Raw genomic sequence first — 14,447 nt, forward strand, 5'->3', positions numbered from 1 at the left:
GTTTGGAATGAAAAGAAAGCAGGGAAGAGAGAAAGCTAGAATAAAAGGCTAGAGGAAAAATACATTTTTTTCTCTTATTTTCTCCTGATTTTTCCAAAGAGAGGGTATAAACTAAAGGAAGAACGTCATGTTAAGAAGGAAGAGTAAGAGGCTGTACTGTTTTTATTTTATTGTTCTGAGAACTAGTGTTTTGTAAAATATGTTCTGAGAACAAAAAATAATAAAAATAAGTATTTTTTTCATTCTCTGTTATCCTTCAGAACAATAATTTCAGAATACTTGAAAGTTGTTTTTATTTTTCTGTTCTTCAGAATAATATTTTATTTTTTTTGTTCTCTAAGACATATTTTAAAAATACATTATCAAACAAATTTTTTATTCTTTTGTTCTAAAAAACAGAAAATTATTCCAAGAATAAGTTGCCAAACAGACTTCATATTTTTTTCTTTCGTGTTTTTCTCTCATTTCTATTTTTTTCTCATTTCAAGCAAAAGAGGTATATTTTTGAAAACAAACAAGCTTGAGTTATGCTGAAACTTGCACTAAACTTGATGCGAATATCTTTTAAGGGGTTAGATAAACATCTAAGTTACATGCATGAATTGAACTTTATGATTACTGGTTAAAAGTTGTTTGTGGTTAACAGAAAATAAGAAATGTGACATATCCATGATATTGGGTTTAGACGCAAATGATTGAAATAAGAGACGAGGGAATTTGTTTTCAACAAATTCACAGGCTTTATGTTGTGTCTAAAATGATATCAAGTACTTAATCATTTCCAAATTTTTTGTTGGTTTTGACATTTTTCTCCTCTAAGAAGCAAGAAACAGGTCTCAGGGTAGGTTCAACATATTGTGAATCTGTAATGTCGGGACGTGTAATGCTATAAATCTTCTTGTTCAAGAAATTGAATTATAGGATTTTTTTTTTTTTTAAGGTTCTCAGGTGGATTATTCAAATCACTGAGCCAAGGATCATTTTATTATAGCAGCCCAAATACCAATAGAGGCAAGTCTCTTGGTTACATGATAACATCAATAAAGTTTGAAAGTATGGCAAGATTGTATGTGAAATATTTGGCAACATCAACTGAGAAAAAGCAGCATTGTGATTTCTATGTTCTCTTTGAGTTCAAGAATGAATAAGATCATTCTATTATGTCTACTCTAAGCTGGTTTTTGCCTCCTCTGTCCCCAATATCAAATGAAAGACAGCCAACCTGTGATCAACAATGGTTGACTTCACTCCTTGTCCTTGCAAGGTCCACCAAGCCATCTTCATTTATAAATTCTAAACTGAAAAATAACAGAAAATATACGATATCATATCATAAATCTTTATTATCTCATGTATCAATTTTTATTTTTAACTTTAATTTAACAGTAAACTATATGTAAAGTACTTAAAACCATAGCCATGATTCAATGGTTATTCCCATCTCTGAGTCAATAATTTCAGGATTTCAAAAAGTTTAATGATATAACTGAACATATTTTTCTATGAATTAGGTGAAAATGAAAAAAAAACACACATTCAACTTTAGCTGACCGGAGGGACCCATGGTTATTAGTAATGGAAAGGCCAAGTACATCTCTGGCAAGAAGTGCGAGAAATAAAAGAATTCACTGTAATGAGTGAGAAGAAACTCGTCAATCAATTATACTTCGTATCACAACCTTTTCGATTGCTTTTGCCCCCCTCACCCAAATTCTTCATATTTAAAAATATGCTAATTCTCCTTCGAATCTCACGCATTTCTCCACTTCCTTCAGTATTTTCGGGTTTTTATTCTTTCAGCTGAACTTGCAATTTATTCGATCAAACCCGTAATTTCTTTCACTTTCCGGCAAGTATCGCCTTTAAAAAATTTCCTGATTTTTGCTTGTTTATGCGAATCCATCTGGTCATCTTATCCCATTGAGTTTCTAGCTGCTAAAACTCATCTGGGTTTTTTCAAATTTGTCTTCTTCTTCTTCTTCTTCTTCTTAAAGAAATCCGAGTATGGGGATTCAGAGAGACAGGGTAAGATTCAATGTTGGAGGAAGAATCTTCGAAACGACAGCCACAACCCTCGCCAACGCCGGCCGTAGTTCAATGTTTGGAGCAATGTTTGACGAGAGCTGGAATCTTATCGCTGATAATTCCACTGAGCACTTTATCGATCGCAACCCTGATTGCTTCGCCGTTCTTCTCGACCTCCTCCGATCCGGCGAGCTCTACATTCCAGTGAACATCCCGGAGAAGCTCTTGTGCAGGGAGGCTCTATACTATGGCCTCATCGACCACGTTCGTTCAGCAAAATGGGGTCCATTTGATGGCAATAGATTGACCCTTTCCCGCTCCATAACAGGTCAATCTCCTGGCGACGGAACCGCCATTCGCGCCGGCCCAGATGGTGGTTGCTGCGTTGCTCACGGAAGCATGGTTCATGTCTACGATTGGATGCTCGACGAACACCCCCCATTAAACCTCGATTACCAAGGGGTCAACGATGTAGGTTGGGCCGACGCCGATCATGTTGTCATCGGCGTCAGTCAGCGGCCCGGCCGTGGCGACGGCGGATTGGGTCTCTTCAGCTCGTCAAGGGGGGAGCTCAGGTAAACTAAAACAGAAGCTATATTCAATTTTTAGCACTTGAGTTATGACTTGATCTTAGAGACTAAATTCTGTTTTACTCTGAATTGTTTGAACAACAGTTTTCTATATCTTGGATAATTATATATATTGTATTAGGTGGTTTGTTTGTTTGCTCATTCTTATGATTAATATATTGATATAGGTACCATTGTGAGAAATTGTGCTTTCTCTGTTGTTACTTGTGTTCTTATTCTGCACCAAAGTGATATTTGAACCATCTTGATTCTATTTCTGCATCATCAGGCATAAGTTCCAAGTCAGCCATGAGAATCAAGTGAAGAGTTTCACAGCAGGAGCATTGAGCTTCAGTTCAGATTATAAGATATTCTCAAGCTGCAAAGGAAGAAGCAACGAGCATGGGATTGGTGTTTGGGATCAGATCACTGGGGAGCAAATTGATTTCTTCTATGAGCCTCAGGGATGGTCACTTGGTGAAGCAGACAAGCTTCAATGGCTAGAAGGGAGAAACTGCTTGCTGGTTTCTACTCTGTTTCCCAGAAAAGATAACTGTTACATAAGCATGTTGGATTTCAGAGATAAGAACATGGTTTGGTGTTGGTCTGATCTAGAAGGTCCAGATCTAGCAGGAGATGAGAAAAGGGTTCGAGACGCGATAGCGATGGAGGACAACAACTCAATCTGTGTGGTGAATGAGTATGAAGATTTAGGGTTTATGGATTTGAGAAATTCTGGGATAGCTTCTGGTATAAGGTGGAGTTCCAGAAGCAAGTTGACGAAAGGGAAGATGCCAGAAGAGCCTTGTTATCCCAAACTGGCTCTGCATAATGGTCAGCTTTTCTCTTCCATGAATGATTGTATTTCTGTGTTCTGTGGGTCTGATTGGGTTTTGACATCTAGGCTTAGAAGAAGCCATGGAGGTTCAATATGTGACTTTTCCATCGGAGGGGATAGGCTTTTTGCTCTTCATAGTGAAGAGAATGTGTTTGATATATGGGAGACTTCAAGGCCTCCAATCATCTAATTCCATATTACAGAGATCTAGATCAACCTCTCTGGTTGAACCTTTAAACTGATTTAATAAAATATTTTGTTTATGATCAATTTAATCACAAGTTGATGGCATTTTGACCATTAATTTTTGGATCAGTTCCTTGATAAATTCAATTATTAGTCTGCTTTTCAGTATCTTGTTTAATTCAACTATTTTTCATATCACTTTGGTCAAAACTACACCAACAGCTTTCCAAACACGAGTTTAAAACAAGAGCTTGCTTGTTCTTTGTAGCATTCTTTTTGTTTGTGTGACCTTTTTTTTCCCCTGCTTCTTCTAAGATGGTGCCAAGGCTTTCACCTGTATAGAACACGAAAGTTTTGGGTTGTAGCTAAATGGGTTGCTTTGTATTGTATGAAATTTAAGATGAGAGTCTTGTACATAGCATGAGTTGTTAGAACTTTATATTATATATTCAATATTGTTTGATATTTGAACAAAGAAGAAGATGTTATATATTTACGAGTATTTATTTTAACTTTTGCATTGTCCGATACTTCTTTTTATACTAGTACTTGTGTAGTGAAGAGATATGCCCTAACAAATGAAGCATGAAATCGTGGTATTAAAATTGTGAATATATGTGTATCTATATGTTTAATTGTTTCACCTTGATAATGGAGCCGTCACTTTTGAGCTTGATATATGTAAATATGTCTTAACAATAATAACTAAATTGTTTTCTTGGTGCAGAAAACGCCAAATGGAGACATAAACCCAACTTCTTAGAGTAATTAAATAGTATGTTAAAACCCTAGATATCACTTATATGTAAGATATTTTTAATCAAAATTTGATAATTAAGAAAGGTGATTGAAATTAGTTAAGAATCTTGATTTTTTTCAAAAAAAAATTATAAAAATTCCAAATTACCCTTAATTATAATTATTAACATTACTACCGTTAAATCTTAATCTTAAACATGTCACCTAAATAAATCAATTAGATATGTAGACATTTTTGTAAATAATTTATTAAAACTTCATTAAGTTTTATAAAGTGTCTTATATTTAGAATTAGGCAAAGTTTCTTAAAAATATTTTATAGTAAGAACTCGAGAGAGTATATTTTTTAAGAGAAATAATTTGTTTCATTTTATATGTCTTTTTACAAGTTCAAAGTATTACTGTTTATTAGTCCTCTGGTCTTATTTATAGGGTTGAAAGAGAAGAAAAAATTTGATCTTATTTATCAGGTACTTGTCAATTTCAATATCCGTCTTTACATGTTTACTCTTATTAAATGTTTTAAATAAAAATATCAGTGATAAAATTTAAGAATATTTAATAGAGGTAAATATAGAAACCTATTAAATTTTAAGACAAAATTAATAAGATTTAAAGTTTTCTTTAATTTTGGTGAAACATTTTGGAAGTAATTTATAAATAGGACCAAAGAAAGTATTATTTTTTATATTCTCTCTATTTTAAATTATAAGATATTTTTAGACAGAATTACATATATCAATAAAATTTATTAAATAAACTTTACAATTTTATTTTTTCAAAATAAAAATATAAAATTTTAAAAATATTTTTTATTTAATACTTTATTTATGAAATAATATTAAAAATAGAAAATATAATGAAAATAATAATGTTAAAAAAATATCATTAATAAAATTTTATTTTTTATTAAATTATTTTATATTTTAAGATATCGAAGAAAGTGACTTTGGAATGAGAGGGGTAATATATTCTTAATTGCTCTAACAACTTCTAAGAGCATTTATTAAATTTTAGAGACAAATTTTTTAATATATTAATTGCATTTATTAATATACGTGGAGAAACCTTAAAAGAATTTTGAAACAGAGGGGGTAACTTAAACGAAGGAAAGGTTGATTTTAATGTTTAAAAGACTTTTGCACTTTGAAGTTCGCAACATTGATAACTCTACAATGAACAAAACATGGTCAGTCTTAAGATAATATTAACTACTATTCTTTTAATCTTATTTATAAATTATTTTTAATATATTTTATTAATATTAAAAAATTTTAAAATTCATTAATTTTATTTTAAAATTTAATAAATTTTTAACTTTATCCTTATTAAATATACATATTTTAATAATATGTTTTCTTTCTCTAACATTCAATAAAAAGTAAAAAAAATTATGATAAAAAATTAATGACAAGACTTATAAATAGAATCAAAAAATTTTTTTTTTTACCTTATAGATAGAATCAAAGGAAGTAATTAACAAGGTTTTAAATGTAGGAGTGGAGACAAGGAAGACCAATAGGGGTCACTGCTCTCCTAATTTTTTTAATAAAATGTAAGGGTTATAAATTTTTAATCTCTTAAATTGACGTGTTATAAAAACCTTAAGACATTAGATGAAATTTTTATTTCAATTTTATAGTAATTTCTTACGCGTTTATAATCCAACTATTGTAGTAGTTTGAATATATAATTATCATAGAATCTATTTATTTTTAACAAGATAACGTTATAGTTACTCTTAAAGCATTAATATCATTTAATTTTACTTTTATTTTATATTTGATAGAATAAATTATGAGAATTATTACTAACAAACTTTACCCAAAATTTCAAAATATATTACATGAAAAATATATTAATTGAAAGAATTAGATAGTAAATTTAATAAGTAAGTAATGAAGTTTTTTATATTGAATGAAACTTTAAATTTAAAAGATGCATTTAAATTATTTAATGCTTATAGAGAAGATAGAATCTTTGCAAATTTAATGATAATTTATATTGAGAGAGAAATTTTTAAAATTTGATCATAAACATGATAATTTATTATTCTTATACTATAAAAAATTAATGAGTAAAATTTAAAGAAGTGAATATATATTTATTTTTGTTATATATATAATTAAATATAAATATATAGGTTAAAACATTTTTGATATGTGAGTGATATATATAGATTTAATTTTTTTTAATTATCATATATATTTTGTTATTTCGACTCCTTCTAAAATTTTTTTTTGACTTTGCCGTTGTCTCGTGTGTGTTTTTGTCCCCCGCCTCAATTGATGGACTCGGGCCTTACTTTCTTGAGAGGGGTGATTTGGGAGAAGAAGCTATCACAAGAGGTATTTAGTTGCAAGTGGTGGAAAAGTTCGGTAACATATCCCATTTTCATGTATCAAGTATCAGCCCATCACTGTTATTATTATTATTATTATTATTAATTGTGATTAGTTGGAGTAAAATTGACATACTCCCTCCATGTTTTTTTAATAATATAGGACCAAGTTATTTCATAGTTTTGAGTGTGTTTATTATGTCTTTATTTTTTCTCCTTGTACTTTTACAGTTTTGCCTCTACTTTTGTATTTCAACTTTTATTTGTTTATTTTAACATAATACTCGTTCTTCCCTTGGACAAAAGTTTTGGGGTGTGTTTGGATTAAGATTCGGTAAGATTGATGACGGATAAATTGATTTATGCGATGGGTTTTTGAGTATAATTAATCATGTTTTGTAGTGTAATTGATTGATAAATTGATAAGATTAATTTTGAGGATAATTTTTTTTTTTGGTAAGAAATAATTACCTATTATATTCACACAAGGTAGGGACACCCGGCCACCACTTTTTTCCATAATAAAAAACGAGCACACAACAACTTTATTAGAAGAGAGGCGCCAGCGCCACCAGACTATAAGAGCCCCACTATTTTGAGTATAATTGAAAAGGCAAAATCGAAAATAAGATAAACTATTATTTTTTAAAAATATATACTTTTGTTGTTTTTTACTGTACTCTTTTCCTAATTTTAGAAAACATTCTAAAATCTTTTTATATATACTTCCAATAATTTTTTTTGTCCAATCCCTAACAAATAATTTAACCATTAGTATATTTAATTAGGGGCAGAATTGAAAATAAAAAAAATCTAAACATAAATTAAAGATTGTTAAGTACTCCTTCCAGTCCCATTTATAAGTCACATTCTAAAAGATTTATTTGATCTCATTTATAAGTCATGGTACATCTTTTTAAGTAATATTTAAAAAATATTTTTAAAATTATTCTTCATGAGAGAAAAAAGGTAATAGGATATTACTTTTTAAATTTATTATATAAGGGTATGTTTAAAATTTTACTTATTTTTATTTTTTATACTTTTATTGTATTGATATTGATAAAGTTGTTAAAAATAACTTATAAATAAAATTGTGAGTACCGTTTTTTGCCTTAAGAGTGATAGGAGTGTGATGAAGTGTTCCAGTCAATGAAACTCTGTGAGAGGTGCTCCATGACGTGGCAGCAGTAACAGAATATGCCAAACACGACTTTAATACCTAAATTTACAAAATACTTGTCACGCCTAACAATGTTGTTTGTTTATATAACGGATTATTTCTGATCAGCCATACCTTTCTTCACACTCAATGCTTTACCATACCAATCATGCCACGGTGTGAAACTCACTTGTTTGAACGGAGAGAACAAATATTTTAAAAAAATTCTTAAAAGTGATAAAAAAATTACTATTTTTAAAATATTTTATTCTAGTTTTCTTTCTTCCCTTTTTAATTTTTTTTTTCTTTTCATTCAAACCAAGCCTTCTAGGAAGCAGTCCTCCAAATTGTCTTTCACATTATATTTTTTTTAAATATCTTTCATTAATCAGCCTTTTTTTTCCCTTTATCATTGAGTAATTGCTTGTAGAGGTAAATTAATTAATTATTTGGCGAGAGATTAACAGAGGATGGTGGCAACAACAATAAGTGAAAAAGAATGGCAATTTGATAACCCAACGCCCAGCTACTTATGTCGGTGTTGTTATTGGACTCACCTCGACTTCCAACAACCTCCAATTTTTTGTTCAACGTCTTAATTTAAAATCATTGTATTCTTTAATATTATATTTTTAAAATTAATTTCAGATTTCTTGTAATTTAAAATTTAAATTGTACGAAAGGTTAAAATTCAATACTTTATATTATTAATATTTTTTCAATTTTAGCATCTTCAATCATGTTTTGCCCCAACTTCAATCTGTTCCTAGCAGGTTTCCTTTTTCTGTAACAGATTTGATTGAATATTGTGCATATTGCACTTTACGTGGTCAACAGTGTACAAATATATACAATATCGCGTAGCAAAAATCTCATGCATCTTGCCTACAATCTTGTGTGCATAATAATAATAAAATATTATATTCTATCACTGTTTCAAAACTAACACAACGTGCATGCATGAATCACGCAATCTTCATTATTTCCATCACTCCCCCTCAAGTTGGGGCGTGCAAGTTCATAACACCCAACTTGCTCGTCAACATCTGTAATCTGTCTTTGCCAAGTGCCTTTGTAAAAAGATCTGCTAATTGGTTTCTTGTCCAGATTTTTTTTGGCTTAATCTCCTTTGACTGAACTCTTTCCCGTACAAAGTAACAATCCATTTCCACATGCTTAGTTCGCTTGTGAAAAATTAGATTCATTGCTATGTGCAAGGCTGCTTGATTGTCACAGTACAGTAGGGTTGCTTTGTTCTGGGGTGCCTGCAGTTCTTTCATGAGCCACCTTAACCATACTACTTCACTGACTGTGGATGCCATGGCTTGATATTCTGCCTCCGTTGATGATCTGGACACCACACTCTGCTTCTTTGATTTCCAAGACACTGGAGACCTGCCAACTTTGATTAAATACCCAGTGCATGATCTTCGCATTAGTAGGCAGCCCGCCTAGTCCGCATCACAATATGCTTTAAGGTCTAGGGAGCCTTTGGTCGTGGGTAATATACCTTGTTCTAGTGTGCTCTTGAGATAGCGAAGTATTCTCTCAGCTGCAACCATGTGAGTTTGTCTTGGTAAGCCCACGAACTGACTAAGTAGATTCACTGTATAAACAATGTCGGGTTGTGTGATTGTCAAGTATTATAGTTTGCCCATCATCCTTCTATACCAAGACACATCGACATATGGATCTGAATCATCATTTTGCAGCTTGCAATTTTGCTCTATGGGAAAACTACTAGGACGACAATGCTCTATGCATGCTTTTTTTAAGATATCTTATGTGTTTTTGCGTTGACTTAAGATAAAACCATGTGATGATCTTGCCACTTCAATCTCAAGAAAGTACTTGAGTTTTCCCGAATCCTTTATGCTAAATTTTCGATCAAGATGCTGTTTAGTTTCTTGTATCTTGCGCATGTCATTTCCAATTAGGATTACATCATCCACGTAAATGAGGCATACCACATAAGACATAGAATTTTGATAGACAAACAGAGAGTGATCTGCCTTGCTTTGTTTAAAACCAAAGTTCATTAATTCCTGCGTCAGTTTTTGGTGCCAGTTTCTGGATGCTTGTTTCAAATCGTAGAGTGACTTTTTCAGCTTGCACACTCTTGTCTCCCCCTCACGAGCGAAACCTTATGGGATACACATGTATATGTCTTCATCAAGATCACCATGAAGAAAAGCATTATTGACATCAAGTTGGTGGACAAACCAATCTCGTTTTGCAGCAACAGCAAGTAGTGTACGCACAGTGACAAGCTTAGCAACAGGTGCAAAAGTGTCATGAAAATCAACGCCCTCAACTTGGGTGAATCCGCGAGCTACAAGTCGAGCTTTGTGACTAGCGATTTCACCATTGGGCTTAAACTTAATCTTATACACCCATTTAGAATTAATGAGATTCTTTCATGGCGGTAGAGGGACTAAGGACCAGGTTTCATTAGCTTCTAGGGTGGCAATTTCTTTCTTCATGGCATCACACCAATAGGCATATTGGCGAGCCCGGAAGTAAGACTTAGGCTCATCGGTGGTCATAATGACCGTAAGAAAAGCCTTATGAGAAGGGGAAAACTTATTGTATGAAAGATGATGAGTAATGGGATATCTGAAAGAGTTGTCTATTGGAGAAGTAATGCATGAATGAGCAGAGGGGGGTGCAACTGATGAGGGGAGTTCCACTTCATAATCCTTTAGCTTCAAAGGAGCTGTACACTGTCGAGTACTATGTCTTACAAGTGGAGGTAAATTTGAAGCATTGGTTTGGTTACTTGGACTGTCAGTAATTGGTTCTGATTGCACCGACTCAATAGAAATGATTTGAGCCCCTTCTAGGGTATCATTGGTGAAGTCTGTCAGTGGGATCAGATCAGGCACATTTCCAAAATCTGTGGACATGTGAGTATACGAGGACAGTGATTGTATGCGATTAGCATTATGATCACGTGTAAAGGGAAAGGAGTCTTCCACAAAGAGAACATCTCGTGACATAAGTGCCTCACGTGTGGAAGGGTCATACAATTTGTATCCCTTTGTGCCATGAGGATGTCTAATAAACACATATGCTCGTCCCCTCTCAGTAAATTTATCTTCACACATTGTTATCCTAGCATAAGCAAGACACTCGAGCACACGCATGTGATTGTAACTGGGACGTCTACCATGAAGCACTTCATAAGGGGTCTTGTGTTGAATCACCTTGGAGGGTAATCGGTTGATGATGTAAATTGCAGTGAGAACACACTCTCCCCATAGAGACATAGGAAGTTGAGCATGAAATGGCAAGGCACGCACTTTCTCCAATATATGCCTGTGCTTACGTTCAACAATACCATTTTGTTGCGGTGTATAAGGGCATGAAGTCTGTAACTGGATCCCATTCTCTGCATAAAATTTCATCATGAAGTTAGACTTGAACTCAAGTCCATTGTTTGATCGAACCTGTTTCACTCTCTTCCTATACTGAGTTTCAACCATTTTAATAAACATTGGCAAAAAATAGCTCACATCAGATTTGTTTTTCATCGGGTAAACCTAAACTCCCCTATTGAAATCATCTACAATAGTTCAAAATAATAAGCACCAGTAAGTGAGGCAACTTTATAACCTTCCCATATATCATAGTGAATAAACTCAAAACAGGCTTGAGACTTTATTGAACTAATGCCAAAAGGCAACTGGGTTTGTTTTGCTCTAATACAAGCATCACAATGTTTATTGTCAACATGAGTAGAACATAAAGAAAGCTTATTTAAATTCTCAGTTGGTGTGTGACCCAATCTGAGATGCTATAAATCTACATCTTTATCTCCTTGCATAGCCATAGCTGCTCCCCCTTTCTACAAAGGCTGCAAGAAGTATAGACCATTCATGCATTTACCTACTCCAATCAGGCTCCTTGTACTCAAGTCCTGGATCACGCAGAAATCAGCCAAGAATATCACAGCACAATTAAATTCCCTAGTAAACTGGCTCACAGAAAATAGATTGCATCTAAATTCAGGTATATAAAGAACTTCATTTATCTTTAGTGTTGATGAAATCACAACATTGCCTATCCCATGAACAGGAACCTTCTGCCCATTTGGAACACGTACAGCCGGCATGGTAGTAGCTCTTAAGTTTATAAATTTTGCTTAGTTATGGGTGATGTGAACCGAGGCACTAGTGTTGATGATCCATGGTTCATCATCCCAAGAAATACCTGCCATGTTGACTGAGTGTTAGACTTGCTCCTTGCCATTTGTTCCGAAGAATTCTATCAACTTTGAAAATTGGTCTGCTGTTATTCCTGGAATTAGGCTCGAAGTTGCATCTTCGCTTACTTGTGCGACTCTCAGTACAAATTTCTTATCCTTCTTTTCATGTCCACCCTTTTTCCAATCTGGCGGATAGCCTATCAACTCATAGCGTTTGTCTTCTATGTGCCCAAGTTTATTGCAATGATTACACCGTGGCTTATCATGTTTTCCATCTCTTTGATCATTCTGCACTTGAAATGCAGAAGCTTCCATCGTGGGTCTGTAAGTGGCCGAAATCTGCTTCTGTTGCTCATCTTCAGCCACTAAGTGATATGCCATATGAGTTTTGGCAATGGTTTCATGCTAAGAATTTACGTTTTTATGGTCGCACAATCTTCCTCCAATCTCATAAGAAAATCATATAAGTGCTCCCTCTCCTTCATCTCAATTAATTGTTTCTGTAGTTCACACTTACAGCCCCCACAGGCACACTTTGGCCATGGCATGATTGAATTCAACTCATCCCAGTAACCTTTCAACTTTGTAAAGTAAGTAGGGATTGATTGTTTATCTTGCCTGGTGTGTGCTATGGTTCTCCTTAGATCATAAGAACGTGGCGCACTTCCCTTGCCGAAGCGTTCCTCTAGATCAACCCATATTTCTTGTGCCGTCTTTGCATAACGGACACTGCTTCTGATTTCCTTGTTCATTGCGCTCTTCAGCCATCCTTTCACCATGGCGTTACAGCGCATCCAATGGTTGAGATCAGATGAGTCAGCAGTCGGCGTGGGAATGGATCCGTCGATAAAGCCTATCTTGTTCTTAGCAAACAAAGCATTGCTCATGTCATTCACCCATTCTCCATAGTTGCTTTCATGAAGAAGTTCCCTAACATACACCTAACCCGGATTATCTGATGCATGAACGTAATAATGTGATTGCACGTCCACACCTCCGGTGAGTCCCTCCTTCATGATGGTCTTTCCGTCCGTTGCCATGCTCTCTGTTTAGTGTTGAAATCTCTGGTTTGTGTGGTTTTAGGATCGATGCTCTAATGCCATAACAGATTTGATTGAGTATTGTGTATATTGCATTTTATGTGGTCAACAGTGTACAACTATATACAGTATCGCGTAGCAAAAATCCCATGCATCTTGCCTACAATCTCGTGTGCATAATAATAATAAAATATTATCTTCTATCACTGTTCTAAAACTGACGCAACGTGCATGCATGAATCACGCAATCTTCATTATTTCCATCATTTGGGTAGCAAACGAAGGTTTTTTTTATTGTTCATAAGCATGTTTTTGACTTATTTGATGTGCAGTTATGCACTAAGTGTGAGTACATTTTTCAATGGGAATACAAATCTATGAGCCAATTGGTAATTTTTTTATCCAGCTATTCAGCAAGGCTATTGATTGATGAAAATTTGGTTATCGACACAAACAGATGACAATTTCTTGATATAACCTTTTCATACATGAAATTCAAAAGTTTATTTAAGAAATATACAACATCTTCTACAAATTTTATCTGACCTAAAATATAGAGCATTAGGTTTGTTTTTATAATTATTTTTTCAACTGAACCCCTGCTCTATTTATTGCCATTTTTGGAAAAAATGATGCATTTGAAATCATCATTAACACACTTATTAATGAGAATATAATTAAAAAAATGTACCATTTTTAAGAGATCAAAGTTATACATAATTTTTTTTAATAACCATGAAATGGTCACCGATTTCATATATTATAGTATAGAAATTGTATCAGAGATTTGGTTGCTATTAAAGATTATTAAAACCATGTTCTCATAAAAGCAAATAAATAGGAGTAATTGTTTTTTTTAATAAAAATAGTAAGTAGAGTTGAATAATAAAGGGGTTGATATTTAAAAAAATATATACATTACAAAACTCTCATAAATATAACATCTATATAATATTATTTCCGTTTCGAATTATAGGACATTTTTTAAAAAAATTAGTGTCCTAAAATATAAGAAATTCTAACAAAAATGAAATTTTATTAATGATGTTCTTTCAATATCATCTTTTTTATATATTCTTTTTTTTAATATTCTTTGACAAATTGAGTATTAAATGAAAAATATTTTTTAAAGTTTGTATTTTTTTTAAAAAAATAAGATTGTAAAATGTATTTAATAAATTTTATTAGTATTAAGATGAAAAAACTATTAAAAAAATTTAAAAACTTGAAGATCATGGCTTCCATTGGTCCCCTCCCTCCACCTCTTGTTGTGATTTCTAATAAATCTAAACATGCATGGAAGGCTTATTATCATGTTTA

General features: G+C 32.9%; 2 protein-coding genes across 2 annotated transcripts; one reads left to right on the forward strand and one right to left on the reverse strand.

Annotated features, from left to right (window-relative positions):
* Positions 1-1,624: 1,624 nt before the first annotated feature.
* On the forward strand, positions 1,625-3,786 carry LOC129320536 (BTB/POZ domain-containing protein At4g30940-like). Its single transcript, XM_054966041.1, has 2 exons — positions 1,625-2,600; positions 2,884-3,786. Exons 1-2 carry the CDS (start codon positions 2,005-2,007, stop codon positions 3,620-3,622), a joined length of 1,335 nt encoding a protein of 444 aa, XP_054822016.1. The 5' UTR covers positions 1,625-2,004; the 3' UTR covers positions 3,623-3,786.
* An 8,325-nt stretch (positions 3,787-12,111) lies between these two features.
* LOC129319712 (uncharacterized) lies at positions 12,112-12,974 on the reverse strand. The gene is made up of 2 exons (XM_054964794.1): positions 12,605-12,974; positions 12,112-12,452 (listed from the first exon to the last, which is right to left on the reverse strand). The coding sequence occupies exons 1-2, from the start codon at positions 12,972-12,974 to the stop codon at positions 12,112-12,114; spliced, it is 711 nt and encodes a 236-aa protein (XP_054820769.1).
* Positions 12,975-14,447: the final 1,473 nt, after the last annotated feature.

Source organism: Prosopis cineraria, unplaced genomic scaffold, assembly GCF_029017545.1.
Source record: "Prosopis cineraria cultivar Desert tree isolate PC_DT_omini unplaced genomic scaffold, ASM2901754v1 PC9, whole genome shotgun sequence".
In the NCBI taxonomy this organism is placed as follows: domain Eukaryota; kingdom Viridiplantae; phylum Streptophyta; class Magnoliopsida; order Fabales; family Fabaceae; genus Prosopis; species Prosopis cineraria.